The sequence below is a fragment of the Numenius arquata genome, chromosome 8 (genome assembly GCF_964106895.1).
Source record: "Numenius arquata chromosome 8, bNumArq3.hap1.1, whole genome shotgun sequence".
In the NCBI taxonomy this organism is placed as follows: domain Eukaryota; kingdom Metazoa; phylum Chordata; class Aves; order Charadriiformes; family Scolopacidae; genus Numenius; species Numenius arquata.
In genome coordinates, this window is record NC_133583.1 from 20,567,595 (window position 1) to 20,586,215 (window position 18,621).

General features: G+C 35.7%; 1 protein-coding gene across 1 annotated transcript in view; it reads left to right on the forward strand.

Moving 5' to 3' along the window:
• Positions 1–18,621, forward strand: part of ATP2B2 (ATPase plasma membrane Ca2+ transporting 2) — a 425,551-nt gene that overhangs the window by 333,446 nt on the left and 73,484 nt on the right. The window contains exons 8-12 of the mRNA XM_074152043.1: positions 6,603–6,728; positions 8,216–8,248; positions 9,760–9,855; positions 16,372–16,413; positions 18,177–18,341. Coding sequence (XP_074008144.1) covers positions 6,603–6,728; positions 8,216–8,248; positions 9,760–9,855; positions 16,372–16,413; positions 18,177–18,341 — 462 coding nt within the window. The remainder of the gene's footprint in view (positions 1–6,602; positions 6,729–8,215; positions 8,249–9,759; positions 9,856–16,371; positions 16,414–18,176; positions 18,342–18,621) is intronic.

The window sequence follows — 18,621 nt, forward strand, 5'->3', positions numbered from 1 at the left end:
CCATATCATTCTGTGATTCTGTGACAGGATTCTCCTCGCTGTCTGGTTGTACAGTCAGCCAAGAGTCCTCCCAGCTAGAACATTTATGTTGCAATGCAGTACACTTTCCTGCAGGACTCCTGCCCCCATCCTGCCTCGCTGAGCTGGTGTTTCCCAAGCAACAACTGCTGGGAGATGCTTTTGTTCAGAAGAGACAAGTAGCAGCAAGTAAGGATGTGACAATTTTTATTGAATTAACAGTGCAAATCCTTTCCAAATTTAAAATCAGGTAATTAGTTCACTAACTATGAAATTATGGCTGTTTATTATGTAAATCATGGGATTGTGGTCCGATAAAAGGCCATCAAATTTCAGTCAAATGTGGCTGCATTAACTTAAGATGAAAAAATTGCTAATGTTATTTGTGGACTTGCCATTGCCACAGACTTCATTGTACAAAAGTCCCTGTTAATTAATTTTAACTTTATCAAGCTTCAAACATCTTTCTGCCTGAAACTGTGTATTAAAAAGGGATTTTTTTCAAATGACACAAAGAATTTCTATCACTTCTGACAAAGCATCAAAGCAAATTTCTTTTGGTCTTTTAGGAAAAAAAAATTCCTTTGGTTTCTTAGAAGTATTCTGGTTGTTATTTGTCAGAAGTTTTTGCTGCAGTATCCCTGCCAAGCGTATGCCTTTTGCTGCTCATGTTGTTAAACCCCGAGTTTGTCCAAGTTAGAAATGTCTGAAAAATGTGTTTGTACGTGTTTGGTAGAGGTTAATAAAGATTAGTGAAATAGCTGGAAATTCCGAAGGCTGCATTTGTGCAGAGAAAATGGAATCAAGAACTCGGTATTTGTAGGCAGCGCGTATACCGAAATGCCGGATAGTGGGGACAGTGCCACTTCGAATACTTGGTGTCCTTTGGGCTCCTTCATACATTGTAGGGTAACTTAAAAAAGTTTTCTGACTTACATGAGAAGTGTATGAAGCCACTGACTGATATTTTTGCTAGTTTTATAATAATTTGATTTATCCTGCTAGTGCGGATATTTAGGCTTAACTTGATTGTGGGTTAAGAATTCTCTTGCAGACGCTTCCTGATGTGTCACCAGGGAGGCCTGCAGTGATGTTTTGAGGAAGGGTGGCTCACTGTTACTGGTCCTAACAAAATTTGTAATCCATTGTTGTCCTTGAAATATTTGTGCATTCTTTTTCCATTGCTTTTTTCTTAGCTGACAGTTGTAGTGTTTTGCAAATATAGCTTCATAACTGGCATAAAATTTTCATTTTAAGGAGATAGTTTTAATAATGATATTTTCTTACAGAAGCTGCTATCGTGAAATATCATAGACTTCTATCAATTAAAATACCCTGTTGTTGAATTCCAGAGGTTTTCTGATTTTGAAGTTTCCAGTGTTGTACTCTCACATATTCCTGGATTGAATTCAATCTTTTTGAATACCTATAGATTTCAGTGGTGGCTGTGAAAATCATGAAGGTATTGCCCTGAAAGCCATCATGGAAAGAGAAAGGGAAGGCAGTTGAGTTAGGAGAAAAGATGTTTTTGTCTTGCTTCCCAAAACTCAAATTTCTTAGATATAAGGAGAGAAATTTGTCTTTATGTTTTTATTGCAGAGTTAAAGTTTATGGTCTTTATTTTTCTCTATTACTATATAATCTCTATTGTGATTAGAAAGAAGGTGAAGAATTAATGTGATATTTTAACAAGCACTGCACACACCTTTTTTTCATACTTATACTAATAAATTTCTACTCGTACCATGTTAGAAAATCCCTGAACTCTATTTTCTCAGGAGCAGAGTTGATGATCTGAAATTCTACCATGCAAAAACTACCTTCTTCCATAGGTAAAGTGCAAGGTGTAATCCCAATGATGCGGGAGCTGATGTGCCCACTGTAAATTGTCAGTAGTCCAAAACCCAAAAATTTGGAAACCACCATGTCTTTCAGGGTGGGTTTGACCTGGTTTAAAATCTGAGAACCTGTTGGATGTTAGCCTAGACCTAGATTTTTATAGAACTTGCTTCAAGAAAAATAAACAACAAACCAACCCTCCACAAAACCAGCAAACAGACCTTAAATTTTCCTTTTAACTTTGCATCTGGAGACACCAGTAAGTTATCTCCAGGTAGGCCTTAGGAATTTAGACAAATATTGTCAGGATGTTGCTTGCCACTGTTCTCTTGTAATCATCTGTTGGAAATTAAAACAGTCTACGTTTGACAGAGGAGTAACTGAAAAAGGGTAACATTTGAATTACAGCCACGGTTTGTTTTGTGAGTCTAAATTTGGTGAAAGATAAACACCCTGAATCAGGAAGTATTATTTTCACCATTGGCACCTGAAACAACGTTTTTAATATTCGATCAGTTTCAATGACATAATTAAACTAAATGAGTTTCTGTGCTTAATGTCCTGTTTAATCATCCAGATAGTAATTTACTGTACTTGAGAAGCAATTCTAAAGGGTACAAGTGCTGACTAAACCAGATGGTTCATTTCCATCTCTATGTAGCACATTTGGTACCACCTAGGAAGGCAGAAATGGAAATCCAGACTCTGATATGCTGCTTCCTTTGGTTTCAGGTATCTCTTCTATAGTATCAATATACTTCTGTCTAAAACATATTCTTTTTTTTAGTTTGTTAACAGATACCTGCATGCATAGAGTAGCTTAAACCATTTCTATGCAAATAAGCATGGGCATGTATCAACCAACAGATGAGGACAGCCTGGGTAACCACGCTGACTGCTACTCAGACTCAGTGGTCTTGATTGAAGCTGATGTGCCCTTTAAGTTTTGTGTAGTTTAAAGTTCAGAGAAATCCCTGAGTCCTGAATACAGAAGTTTTGAATATGAGTCTGGTCTCAGCATTGCGCACAGTGAAGTGTTTTGGGGTACCATGTGATAATAGTTATCATTGTGAAAAATGCCTTATGAGACTTACTGTTTAAAATTTTTTTCCCCAGGTATTTAGATTAATTTGATTAAGGTGTGAAAGAGTTATGTAGAGGAGCTCTCCTAGTGTAATTCTCACTGAGCTGAGACTGAGAGGACATGACTTTGTCCTAACATAACTTTTACATTTGAGTGTTTCTATCAATGCGCAACAAGGATTTGAAACAAAGACAACAGAGCTTACTCAAGAAAAATAAACAAAAGAAATCTCTCGGTCATGGCCCTTTGTTACGTTTTGGAAATAAAAAGGAAGCTTGATTAAGGAATCGGGTCAGTTATTGCCTGGAGAAAAATAGTTCCGATTCTGTCTTAATTCTCTGCCAGGAAATATTCCAAGTGAGGCTTCTAGTACAGCAGAACTTTTCAGAACAGAGTAGCTAACTTCAGATGTTCCAAATCATTTGGTTGTGCTGAAAGATGGTTTATTATTAACTTCAATCATCGCTTAATAATTGCAGTGACTAAACCAGTCGTTCAGATACACAGAGAGAGAACTTCTGTTCACCCCAAGTTTGCTGAAAGTAGCAAAGCAGTATAACCCCCCCAGACTGGCATGTCTGGGTTTTTTTTCTTGTTTTTCAGCCCTATTTCCACTCTCTTTCACCAGTACTATTGTTGGATTTGGGGGGTTCTGAGCAGTCTCATGGGTAATTGCGTTTTGCCTGCAAAAGTATGTGCTGTAATAGGTCCCTTATCTGTCTAATCTGTTTATAAGAAAATAGATACTTTTCTTCATAAACTAGGCTTCCTTTTCTATCTTAGAATATTCACCATTTACCAACTTCAAATTAAATACTTAGCGTGTGAAAAAATCTATTTAACTAATATTGAAAAATTAGTCTGGAGAGGAAGAGAAGTCAGTAGAATTGTTCAACATGAAGTTGAAATACAGGCTTAGTGTACAAATCAAGTGAAAAAACATACAATTATTCCAGAATTCCCTCTATATAACAGTTGATTGAAGCCACAGAGGCCATTTCTTCATTCAAGCTAATGTAATTATAATACTGTTTAAATGGTGAAATTCCCAGAGTTAGGTGGCAGGAGGTTGAGCTCTTTGGTTTAGCTTAGATGCTGAAGAATTTTTCCAGTAGTACTAGCAGAACATCATCTGCTGATAAATTAACACCTGCCCTAAAACATGCTTTTGTATGCACCTTAACAGTTTGGAATTACGTTTTACAAGACTAATGTCAAGAAAAGGTTCAGGAAGGTATTTCAAGTTAAGACATTTTTGCCCTTTCCGGATGTGCAGAGGTAACCTTGAAATCTGGTGGGGGCATGTTTTTGTAATAAAGCTGGCTTTGACACATAGGGGTACCTCCCACTTTTTGGAGGATATTTCTACCCACCTTTGTAGTCCAACACAGTAGAACATTCATTCAACACAAAACATAGGAATACTTAAAGCAAGTTCTTAATTAAAATATATTTTAAATGGTGTTACATGTTAAAGGAAGTTCCTCTAAATTTCTGACTTAAGTTTCAGACATTTGCTGTTTTGTCTGATGCAGTACAACCAAGGCTATTCTGGTTTTTCAAGATCTTTTCTGTTCCTTTAGGCCTGAATGCAACTTGTTTTCTGTTGTTTGGGTTGTACTCCTAATTTGTGTGTGTGTTTGTGATGTTTCGCTCTATCATATGAAAGAAAGAAAATAACTTTTAAAGGCATCAAATCTTATCTCAGAAAGCCATAGGAGTACTCAATGCACTAAGAAGGTGTGCTGCTTTTTATTTTTTTAAAAAAAAAAATCTGACCATTTGTGTGTTTTTGTTATTATTTGCATTATTTTTCCTGAAATTTCCTTAGTGTTCTGATGAGATATTTATGCTGTTAAATTAGGTTTAGTGTTGACAGATGTTCTCTGTATGTGTTTCTGTTTTCCTTTTAAGAAATGAGAGATTTTGATTATTTAGAGAAAGATATTTTGATTATAAATACATAGTTGCATTGCTTAGTATGTTCTAGGACAGCAACTAGATGAGCAGTAATAAGAAAATGGGATTTTTTTTAAAAAATGGGTTGCAAGTGTATGCATATGTATATATGAATAATTATCTATTTAAGGACACAGGTCCATATATATGCCTTTTTTTCAGCTTTTGAGATAACTCAGTGAAATGAATATATGTAGATGAGGGTGAACCCAGTAAAATGTTTTTTAAAAAGGGAGGGGAGAAAGAATCTTTCTATGGCCATTCAGGTTAAATAGATCTGAATGCCCAGTAAGATTCTCCATGAAATTAATTATATTCACAATTAGCTTGATGTAATAGGTTCATAATTCAGTTGGTTAAAAGTCACTTTGCAGGAGTCTGCAGAAAGCTTGTTAGAAGATTTCTTTTATTTTCTGCTGTGGCTTCAGGCGTGCCCTGCTAAGGCACATCTCAGATCTACAGCATCAGTGACCAACTTCGCTTGAGTTTTAAAATACTGAGCGGTAATTAATGATGGGAATGGGTTAGTGATAGGGACAAGGTAGTTGAGAATAAGCATACCGGTGTTTTTGCCTCATTAGCCACAGAACTGTTTAGGAAAAGTCAGTTAATGACTCTACCTAATTCACGCTGTTACAGAATGAATGAAACAGTGATGTTGTCTTAAGGAAAGTAAATGGGGAATCTTACATTTATGGCAAACTTGGTAATTGCGAAGCAGTACAATGTAACTTTTGAGGTGAAGTGAAGATCTAAGGAATAGTAGATTAAACACAGCAAAGAACAGTAGTCTGTCACAAATACTGCAATGACAAGGCAGAGATTAAAGTGAGTCTTATGAGCAGTATAATCAGTCTATTACCACAGTGGTTAAATTGTTTAGTTGACTTAAACCAACAAATGCCTTCAAAAGAAGAGAAAAAATGCTTTCTCCGATATAGGAATAAGAGCTGTAAATGAATAACTTCTATACAATGAAGCATGAACTACTTCTTAAAAGTAATTTTCCTAATCTAATGATATAATTACCTAGTTAAACAATCCTTCTCAGAAAAACTTAATGTACATTTTGTTTTAGAGTAATAGACATCTGTATACGTACAGAATTTGTTTTCAAGTGTACATCAGATTCTTCTTGCTATTTGGGAGTCTCTTGATTGATGTCTTGAAACATCCCCTTGAAGATTTTTCTCTGTATTGATTTTTCGAGTTTGAAGATGTGAAATTGTCCTCAAAAATATTCTTTTCTATGCCTGTAAATCAACTGTAACTGCGACAGACAGGAGAAATTGCACACATATTTTCACTTCATTTGTGGAATAGTATGCCATGTACAGTAAGTGCGGTCTGGACTACAGTCATATTCTCAAAGTTACAAGAATTACCAGTGTGAAGCTAAACTATTATCTTCCAAGATCATGCCAACTTGGTTAGCAATGGCATTTCTTTTAAAAAGGGGATCCGATGTGTGTGGTTAATGGATGTGCAGCCCAAGATTTGCAATTAAGGATCCATTCTTGGTTGGGAATAATATACAACAATAGGGATTGGTTTTAGTATGTAATTATATTGGCCTTAATGCAGATTTTTAAAGTGTAACAAATCTCTCTTCAGTATTATCGTAAAAGTCTCACATAAAATATTTAATGGTTGTTCTTTTTATTTTTTTTAGCAATATATAACCTGTATTGCATATTTTCAGGTACTCACGTCATGGAGGGCTCTGGACGAATGCTTGTAACTGCTGTGGGTGTGAATTCTCAGACAGGTATCATCTTTACTCTGCTAGGAGCTGGAGGAGAAGAAGAAGAAAAGAAAGATAAGAAAGGTAAATTCCACAGCACATATGGATGCTCCGAAGAAGGCTCTTGGGCTCTGTGTAGCCAGAGCTCTCCTCCATTCTTTACAAATAAATATAATTTTAAAAACCTCTTTTTTTCTATACATTTTTGTCATTACATATCACACAGAAAAACAGCAAAAGCTGTTAACCAATAAATACATTGGGTAACAAGATGTTTTTCCAGTGTGAAATTGCAGACTCTCAGTACATAATTAAATGCAAGAGAATACACGGGCATACTCCCATTGCCGTGCCTTCTTTACATAAATCCATGCTCACCTAAAATCTGCTGAGGTTTTGCTCTTGTGCATTTACATCTATGTAATATTTTTTTCAGAAAGAAACCCACAAACCTTGGCCATGGAAATAGCATCTTTCTTTGAACTTCAAAAATAAAATAAAGATAAGCTGTGGCTTTTTGCTAGCCGAGTTGTTTAATGTCAGTGACTGACTGGAGAGGCATTTGAATTTCTTAAGAAGGAAAGGTCAGACTAAAAATAGTAAAAGAGAAGAAAGTAGCAGTAAATGAACCAGAGGGTTTAACTTTGATGTCCTGTATCAGTTAATGAAATCAAGAAGTCTCTTTAGACTTTTCACCTTATTATAGTGTGATGTCATAAGCCATTGCTAATTTATGGGTTGCGCACTAAGCAGAAACATGATTTAATGTGTGTCCTTTCCAGCTTTTGTTCATACGGTCTTTGTTTGAGTCTGCTTTTCAGAATTCTGTTCCAAGTTTGTTCTAGAATGTTTATCCTTCAGACATAATTAAGGGCCAATTAATACAGGTGGTTTTTTTTAGACATTTCCATTCTTTCTAGTTGTTTTCACTATTAGTAAAAAAGAGTAGTTATAGGTTTACAGCACATTTTACTTAATATCTGTCAGGCAGTGTGATTCCACCTTTTTTTCATTTCCATGCTTTTTAATCTGAAGCAGGAGACAGGAAGGCCAAAGTCAAATAGTTTTTATGACCAGTAATTTCCATTTCTAAACATGCTCAACAAGTGGTTGCGCTTGACTCCATGCTTCTCTGAGGAAATCCCTTTTTACTTGATGAAAGACTTTGAGAAATGTTTACCAGTTTATTTCTGCACAGAAATGCACAATCCCTGCTAGGCATGGTAAATTCTAGGAACATTAAAAGGAGAAAGACTGAAACTTCCCAAAGTTAAATCCCTTTCATGTCAGACTAGTTTTGAACAGTATCGTAGAGTCTAATCTAGCTGTCATTAAGAGATTTGGATCTAACTGGGTGTAGCTACAACACCGACACAATCCCTTCACGTTTTCTGCTGCTGCCCGCAGCTTTGTGCTAGTGCAGAGGAGTCCCTGGACCCAGACTCGGATGACGTGCTCTCATTTATAAACCTGCGATTCTCAAACTCCTGCCAATCGCAAATGTTTGTTTCAGTCTTACGTGGGTGTATGCTTTTATCGTTCATTAACATTTTGTAAAAATCATCATACAGGTGTGAAACAGGAGGATGGACATCAGCTTCCAGGTAGAGTAAGAACTGTACCACATCAAATGAAAGGATGAGGCTTTTAGCCAGCGAGCTTTGGTGCAAATCAGGGTTGAACTAATGATTAAAATAATTGTCTTTGAATCAGTCCAGTTAAATTAAAGAATAATTTCAAATCAACAGGATTGTTCGTGGCAAACATTGAAGTGTGCACACGTTGTTGGTGCTACAAATCTAATGTTAAGCTTGAATAATCAGTTATTCTCCAAAGTAAATTACAGTATATTAAATGTTGAAATGCATGATTTGCTGTTGGCGGTTCATGCTGTGCTGGTTAGTGTGAGTATCCAAATGGAATAAAAAATAAGTATGAATAACCAAAACAGTTTAAGTTATTACCATCACAGTAATCAAATTTGCAATTGAAATTTTCATGAATGCAGTTTCATGGGGTGTGTTTTTAAGTCCTGTGTGCTGTTTATTTTCTTCTCCCAATTTACCATTTTTAAATAAAGAAAGACCATTTTTCTTGAAATACAAACCAGTACAGTGTGAAATAGTCACTGTGGGTCAAGTACCACAGAAGTGCGAGAGTCTCCATGGGGATTCATTATAGGACTTCTGTGTTCTATTATGAACAATTAACCAACAGAAACAAAACAAAACTTATTTTATCTATTACTTGTAGAGACTAATTTTCTGTGCTCCGGTATAAAAACCATAATAAAATAATAAAACCTTTGAGTGTTTCACCTTCCTGTTAGGAAAGGTTGCTTGACCAATTTCTCTAATACACAGTTAATTGCTGAAAACAAAAAAGAGGATTTTCTTTTCTGATGCCTTTTCCATTTTACCACAAAAGAGGCTGTTACATAATGTCTATTATTTGGATTTAAAATAACTCATTGTTCTCCTCAAGATTAAATTTGCCAAGATTCTGTATTTCTTCTACATTTCCACATACAATATTGAAAAGTTTAATGTTTCTACTCAGATCAATGTGCATATTAACTAGGTTATGGCAGGCCGTAGATTAAGCTCATGTTAGGCTGGGCTGTATCAGCAATAATACACCATAATATGCAATATTAGATAAAATACGTACCGTATATACTGTGTAATATGCTGCATTTTTTAAAACCACCCATGCATTGCATAAATTCATTAACTTAAAGGAAATATTTCAACAATTTTAATATTTGCATAACACTAATTAAAGTAAAAGAAATTACACATAAAAGGACCAAAGCAATCTACATAGTACTGTGTACAGTCAGTTCTCACCAAGTCTCTTAACTTTGTTAAATGTCTTTCATATTTATTTATTTAATTATTATTATTATTATTCCATATATGAGTTTTTGCCTTACGTTGTAACACCTTTGTAATTACATTTTGCTTTTGAAAGTTAATTAATTTAAACCAGATTAATTTTGGAGAAAAAAAAGTCATAGTATTCCATAAATGTTTTTTGTTTTGTCATGTGCTTTTGTTCATGTTGTTATTATTATTATTATGATTTATTGTTTCTTTTATCCATTATTACTCAGTAGATTCTTCCCATCCCTCCTCCCACCCTCCTTCAGCTACAGATGGTGCAGCAGGTGCAAATGCCACTGATAATGCAAATGCCAGCTTAGTCAATGGTACGTCAAGAACACCTGGCTTGTTTTATTTGATAGATTTCTCTCCTGACTATACAAGATTCCCTCTTCCTTTTCTGAACTGCACAGGTGTTGTATGTGCATGTGGTTACCCTCTGAGAGATCCTACTCCATAAACTCTATAGTAGCTTATAAGAGATGCCACAGAGATGCTGCGACTTATTGAATTTATTCACACAGAGTTAAGCATGGGAGAGGAAGAAGTAGGAATTATAATCTATTTACCATTAATTAAAACTGTTATTAAGGGGAACTGTTAAGTAAGGCTAGTTTCAAAACTTTTGAGTCTCCTTTACATGAAGTTTCATTGTAAAACTCTTCTTTACACATTTGTCAGCACAGATCTGAAGAAGAACACCATGATAAATGGATTGTATCTTCTTTCCGTCTGATGTGGCACTCTCATAAGTATCCATATAGTCTCCATGTAGTTCTGAGAAATAGTGCTGGGGTCAGGAATCTGGCTCAATTGCAACTAACAGTGCTTTAGGAAAAACTTTTGCTCCTTTGAGCATATTTTTTGGAGGAGACTGACTGAAAAGTTACTTTGGTGAATATTTGTGTATGCCCTTAGATAGTGATAATCTAATGAGCCTGATTGTATTTACTAAAAAGAAAAAAAATATTACTGTAGTCAGTTTTGACTGTCTCTTAGTACAGCTTCTTGACCCCACTTCTTAGCATGCAAATATTTCAGTATCCCTTTTAATATCGAATTCCAGTATTAAATGGAACGGGTCAATATTAGTCTAGGCATCCGCTGTGTTTTCCTGATTATCAGATACATTAGTCCTTATTTGCCATAGAAACCTTTCGCTTTTGTACAGCACCAGTAATGCTGACAAAAATAATCCTACTTTTCATCACGTTGGTGATAGAAGTTTTTTCCGTGCAGGTCAGTAGCTGTTGCATTATGCATGTGAAACCAGAGTGTCTGACAGCAACAGCAAGTACTAAACAAATACTAAGATTTAGTAGTGTAATACCTTATTTAAAGCAATGACATAGGAGATCTTAGAGCCTATTTTTAAATAAATTCATTATAATTTAAAAGAAACGTAACCAGATATAAAATTTTACTCTTGCACATTCCAAGTTTTCTGGAAAACTGGGATTTACGATCCCTACATCTCACTGCATGACAGGAACCTATATCATCCTGGTTCCAATACCCCAGTTGCAGATTCCTGAGAGACCAAGAACCAGGAAATTAATAACGAATATTTCATTCTCCATTCTTTATGCTCTATAATTCTACCCTTTTGTTTGTAAAAAAAACATCCATGAACAACAAAGTCTTTCCAGATCTCCTCCTCCAGTCCCATGGAGGCTGCAGTATTACACTTTTGCTCAGTCCTGCAAGTTGCTGAGTACTAAGTTAAGCATCTGCTTAAGTGCTTTGCTGGATGGGAACCACTGCTCAGCAAGATGTAGAAATGAGTCCGAAGTGTTTCTAACCTGGTTTCTCTGTCAGTAAATTTTAGTTGCCTAGTAAGTATCTGTTGTGTTTGATCTTAATGCCTGAGCTTAATATGGAAATGGAGTTCCATTAAATCAGTGTCTTATGCAAGTATGTGATTTTCCATCTTCTCTCCCATCAGAAACAATCGTTACTGTCCGTGTTTATCTTGGAGTTGAGTTACACATATTTGATTCTTTTCGCTGCACGAAGTGTAGAAGTCAGGGGTTTGTGCAGCTGAATGGATTTTTACTTTGAACTCTTCTGAGGTGAGGGGGTTGAATTAATTCTGCAGATCTGATCACTATGAACAGGAGATACTTCTCACAATTCAGCTTATCTGACATTGTGTTCAGAGGCGAACCGAGACTTGGCAAGTAGAGCTAGACCCGAGTGCTGGGAAATTGTCTGGGAAATTGCCAAAGTCTGATTTCTGTTTATACTATGCATTTCTCTAGTCAGCAGTGACGATGAGTTAGAGAACACTTAAAATGCAGATATGTTTTGGAAGGGGTTTGGAGGGGAGAAAGGAAGGGAAAAATAAGTTCTAAAGCAAGGAGACCAAGTTCTTGTAGATATTTTTTCGGTCTGGATCAATTTTTTCAATGATGTCTGAGAATTCTTCCTGAGGTGTGATTGGAGAGAAGTATTTTTACCTGAATGCTAATACCTCTGTGTAGAAAATATCTTCAAATAAGAAAAAAAATATTATATAAGTGCTTAGCTCAGGAAATGCTATTGCTTGTTACTTGAAAATCAATGCATTACCATTTCAAATGAATTATTGTTATTGTCTTAGTTGTCCATATACAGTTGACACAAAAGAAGTGTTCTGTTTTCAGTCAGTGAGCCTATAGTGATAAATTCCTGTAGGTTTGGGGCACAGCCCGTTTGTTGTTTGCTGTATCGAAGGAACTATTATAAATTCGATTCTAGTAGTTGTGATTAAAATACATAATTGTTTGATGGTCTCTGTTAAAACTATGGACAATATATGCTATTTTTAGAAGGTTACAAGTTAAAGTTACGAGCAGATCAGAAAATTTTACAGAAAGATAGTAATTCATGAAAATTCATCTAATTTTAAAGTATGGTATTTAGAGAAGGTAAATTTTTAAAAAGAATATATGGGAAGCAACAATCATCATTTACACCTTGTTTACCCCAAATTTGATGTGAAAGGTGTGCTTGCCATTGTCCAGTAGAACACTACCCGGTTCCTAAATCAGGATTTCCATGTTGGGTTGTTGGGGTTTTTTTTTTGGCATTTGGTACGCGGAGAATTTGTCACTTAAAATTATATTCTGATGCAGAAATACCATACCAGACTCAGAGAAATGTCTCAGCTGAAATACTTCACATCTACTTTTAATTCTGTCAGTTCTCGCATATGTACAATCCTGTTCAATTCCGGCAAAGAAATTTGCAGTTTTAATATATTTTAAAGTATTTTCTGAATTGTAAGTGAAGTTATTTAGGGAGCGCATAGAAGAATTATCTAAAACTTCCTGTTTGATACAGTGGAATCAGATTTATTCTGTAATTAACCTATGTTTTACTAATGCACTGGCTCTGATATCGCGCTGCATGAAAGAATTCCTTGTGATTCATTTCAGATACATTTGACGTCACTTTTCCCCCTATATATGTATATATTTAGATTTGCAACATGTGACTGTTGTTACTGGCGGCAGAATGTAACTGCCTTGGCATGCAGAGGCCTATAACTCATTTCTGTCACAAGATGAGACATTTTAGAAAATCAGTAGGGTATTTTATATTTTTTGCTCCATCACAGCACATGAGAACATACATCATTTAGCTTCTTTGTTGATTCCAAGCAGTCCCTCCGATGAAAAAGTAATTTCTAATGCCAGCGATAGGTCTTTGTTATTCTGTCTCATTGACTCTTCATAAAGGGCTGGGCAGGGTAAAGAAGAGTCTTTCTTGGAAAGTTTATTTGAAGAAATAACTGGATTTTGGGGTAAGAACTTTTGCAGTAATGGTGCCATGGGCATCTTCCAAAAGACAGAAATTTTAATAAGGCAAAAGCAACATACAAACCTTTTTATATTCAAATTCTAAAGCCTCAAAGCAACTGACGAATACAACTCATATTAGGAGGCTCTATATTCTTTTTTAAACCTTCTGATTTTTCATCCTTGCTTAGAAAAGTGGTAAAAATAAACTCAGGTGAATTCCTCCAGATTTCAGGGCCCAAAAAAAGAAGAAAAAAATTGCAAAATTATGATAAATATATCCAGGTTTTGAAGAATTATTTATAAAAATATTATCAAAATATTAATAAACACTAATCCTTTTAATGTTTCTAAAAAATGCACAAAGGTCAGAAAGATGGGATAGCATTGCTGGTCCTAGCACTAACTGAGAGGACAAAGGATTTCTCGGCAGCAGTGGTTCTGTCATCTTAATTTATTTCTTTTTTTATGCTCATAATTTATAGCCAAGTGCAGCTTTAAAATTATTTGGAACGGGAGGAAATAAATCCTTTACAGCATTCTGTTCTTATCATAGTTACCAAAATTACCTATTCTTTGTTACTCTATCTAAAATCATTGGAATATAACTAGCTGTGATGACTTTCCCCCCCACGCCCCAACAACCTAAGTGCAGTAGCTGCTGAGGTTAAGAATATATTTCTTAAATACTTATGTTTACATTGTTGTTACCAATTGTCCATTGTGTTTTAGGTAGCCAGGGTAGATGAATTGTTAGTGAAATTCATTACGACAATTATGATACCCCTATTAAATAGCAAATATATATCTTAAAGTTAAATACCTTGATTTACATGGAAAAGCAGTGTATTTTCTGTTTGCCACTTATCAAAGTCATGGTTTGGGGGTTTGTTTTGGTGGGGTTTTTAATTAAGTTAAAGAATCTTTAGTTATCCTACTTTAAGATTTGGAATTGTATTCTGAAAAAGGAACTATAGAACAGGACATAGAGCAGACTGTCTGCTCTAAATTAATGATTTCCAGATCTTAAGGAAGGCTTTATCCTCTCGCCAGAAACCAGAATCTCTAGAGATGTTTTATGTTTTCCACAAACTTTATTAAAAACCATTCTAAGAAAAATAGCCATTAGGCAGAGAGCGAGTTCAACTACGCGCTGTATGCAAAAATTTTCAAGCAGATTTCACAATGAAAATGACCTTGGTTTTGTTCAGGTTCATAGATTCACGTCTCATGCCAAAACATAAGTCTTTAGAAGACAGAAACCGCCTTTTTAGAAGTCAAACCAGGACAGGTGGGAATAGAGTTAGAACTACAGATAACCAGCTGATGCTGAATGGTTCACTTCAGCATAGCTCAGCTGAGTACTGAGATGATTATATCATAGAATCATAGAAAGGTTTAGGTGGGAAGGGACCTTAAAGACCATCCAGTCTCCCACCAGACCAGGTTGCTCCAAGCCCCGTCCAACCTGGCCTTGAACCGCTCCAGGGATGGGGCAGCCACAGCTTCTCTGGGCAACCTGGGCCAGGGTCTCACCACCCTCACAGCAAAGAATTTCTTCCCCAGATCTTCCTACAGATCTCATTTCAATCTCCCCTCTTCCAGTTTGAAGCCATTGCCCCTTGTCCTATCACTACAAGTCCTTGTAGTAAGACATCCTGTCCTCTACTGTAGCTCTGTGCTTTGGAATTTCTCAGTGCCTGGAGCCTGTTAGTACGGGGTGAAATGTTACAGTGACACATTTATGACTGATTTGGCCATTTTTGCTCTTTTTGAGAGGGAAGATTTTAGTGATCTCCCGATTACTGAAAATACAAACATGCACGAAATGCATCTTGGCCTTTTAATTTTGCTACTGTTTATTTGCAGCATAGAGTGAAAAAATCAGTACATACATCGAAGCGTAATTTCTGTGGCTTTGTTGTGCGTGTCAGTACCAGCTGTATTATTGCAGGAAGTGGGAAGAGCAGGACTTAACTGCTGTCATATTTTTTTTCAATAAATTCTAATGATACATTTCTTATTAGAATGTGTCAAAAATCCTGTAAAGTTTTTTTAACAATTGATTTGCCTTAGCATTATTTTTTTATTGTGCATTATACATAACTACAAAAAGAGAATGTCATCTATTCAATGTAATATTTATAAAAAGCAAGTAGTCTTTTCCGTAAGATGAATTCATATATCCCTATGGAAGTTTCAGGAAAAGGGATCCCACTAAGAAGTACATTGAATACATTCGAAATTGTTTATTGGTTATTCTGCATACCAAAATTTTGTACCCTCTAATTTGTATTTTGTCATTTTTATTTCTTACACACTTTAAAGTGGTGTATTTCCAGTTTAAAAAAGCAAATAAGGGCTTTGGCATGGTAAGACTATATGTAGCTAAAATACTAAGTTGGAAATTACAGATGCACTTGGCAAATCTTTCTTTAGGATAAATCTGAATATAGGATGATCACAGGGCACTTGTATTTACAGGACTGACTTGCTAAATAATACAACCAAGTGAGGAAGCTGTAGTTTCAAAATCATATCTGATTTACATTTTTGTTTTTCTATTTTTTTCTTATTTATATTTATTAACGCTATCTATATTTTGTCCTAATTTACTAAAATAACTAATTTAATTCTGGAATACATTAAGAAAGTCATGCTCTGTACTGGTGTGTGCCAAAATCATAGCTGTGTTTTTTTTTTTAAGTCCCAGCTCTCTGAAATTTCAGTTCAGGGATATTATTCAAATTCTCCTTTCCACTGGTTTCTTTTTATTAGTTTCACCCTCTTAATGTATGCCATTTGCTCAAAAATATATGCGGATATTTAGTATTTTACATTACAACACTGAACTTGACTGTAGTTCCTTGAATGTGCCCAGCTAAGTTGTCCATGCTTTTAAGTAAAGATACGGTAACAATGGCTACTGAGCAGAAATAAGTATCTGTAACATGCTCATTACTTTTGTCTGCCCTTTTTATTTAAATTCCCATTTTCATGTTCTGTCTTGGGTGAAGATTGTTTACTGTCTGTTGTCTGTTGAAATTTTTCATCATATAGGCAAAATGCAGGATGGGAATATGGAGAACAGCCAGAACAAAGGTAATCTTCTTTTGTATTAAGGAGGTTGTGGATTTTATTTTTAGCATGTAGTTAAATTCTGTTAAAAAATACAATGCAAATTTGTGATTTGTGTCTGTGTGTGAAAATGGCCCTGTTGTTCAGACAGAATGTTAAAATAACCCCCAAACCCCGAACACAACAACAAAAAAAAAAACTTACCACGGAGATTACAACTTACACAATTTTGGTATATCACATATTTAGGATAGGAGAAGATCAGTGTTTCTAATAAGCCATTTATAGATGATCGTTTCATGTCACAAAGCTCATTTGAATTCATTTTTCTTGTGCAAGTTCTGTATGCTGTGTATCGTTGGTGGACTTCCAACCCTATTTTTGATACGTCTTGTCATCTTCGGTGTTCAGTGGTGTTGTACAGACACGTTTTCTTTTGCAGGGAGAAGGTAAAGCTATAACAAAAAGAAACTTTAAAGCCAAGAGGTTATTTAGCAACGTAAAAGCATACTATAAGGATAAATAACAGGAAGATTAAGAATCTTAGGAGTTTCTTATTTAATGTACAATCTCAGGAAGAAATTGAAGTAGATATTTGGCTTTCTCTGAAGCAAAGCCATGGTTCTCTTTTTATTACGAGAGACTCCAGCAATCGTGATTTCTTTGGGTTATGCCAAATAAGTAAATTAAACTATAACTTCCTCTTCTCAGTTAATTCTAAAGATTGCAAAGGTGGTGGATCAGAAACTGAATACGTAAACTCAATTGTTAATGGTACAAAACTATTAAATAAAATTATATTAAATGACTAAGTTTTAAGGTCAGATAGACGAATTAGATTTCCAGGTCAAATAAGCAAGGTTTTATACAATCTGTTCACGAATGTCAAAGCAAAGCTATTTCATCTCATTCTATTTGATTTACTTATGTCTGTTTTCAGTTCAAAACAGACACATACACATATATAAACTAGAATGTCATTGCTTTTAAAAAACGTCTTTGATCCTAAAATGAAGTTTCCTTATATTAGCATTAGCATTCTTTCAAGAAAAGATGGTTTAACCTTTAAATTATGTGTGTTCTTATGGGAGAATGGTGATGGTATCACCATCTGACCTGATGGCTGAGTTACTTGAACACGGAATGCTAAGGAAACTTTTTAAGTCTGGTATGGTCTAGAACAGTGGTTCACAAAGTGTGGTCCATCGGTCACTGAGGTGCCCAAGCAGCCAAGAGAAGTGGTGCACGGATCATCTGTGGAACCACATTGCCTTCAAAATGCTTTCATTAACAGTTTGATTATAAAGGTGCATTGTAATCTGTAAGAGATACCAAAATTCTAGAGAAATATAGACCCTCTATTTGCCAAAGCATTTGAGATCTGCTGTTCTAGAAGATCCCGCAGTACCGATGCACTGGTACTCGCCAAGTAATTTGCAAGACATTGGGTGATATATATGTGTATAGCACAGAATTTCATTGGCGGTTTGAAAAATAAATAAATGAACCCCAGTGGTTTTCATGGTACTCGGCCAATGGCGCACTGCACATCCCATACGTATGGAGGGCACACGGGTATGTCGTACAGACTCTCCAGAACCCCCTGGGTCTCACAGGGGCATCTCCCTGCCGTAGGAGGGAAGGGTAGTTCTGTGGTAGTTACAGTCGTCTGTGGTGCAATCAGCCACCGCAACGGGTGTTCTGCTGGTTGAATTCAGTAAGTATTAACACTAAGATAAAAAGATTGAAGAATTGTTTTGGAGTAACACTTTATTCTGCATTACTAGCCAAGCAGCAGGATGGGGCTGCTGCCATGGAGATGCAGCCACTGAAGAGCGCAGAAGGGGGAGAGGGAGATGACAAAGACAAGAAGAAATCCAACATGCACAAGAAGGAAAAATCCGTTCTTCAGGGAAAACTGACCAAGCTGGCGGTCCAGATAGGCAAAGCAGGTATGACTGGATAACTGACCCAATAGCAGTGTGTTATACGAGCAACAAAGAGTTTTTAAACAAATTATTCTTAAAAGGGATAGGCCTTTCTTATTGCAATATTTGGAAATAGGTCATCGTAATACTCTTCTAAGATAGCATGTGGTATTGAAGATCTTTTATTCTTCTAAAACCCACTTTGACTGTCAAGAAACTGGAAGCTTTGGGCAGCTTGGATTGTAATGAACATTTGAATCAAAATGAAATGTAGCTTTTCTCATAGGCAATATTCCCAAGTGCA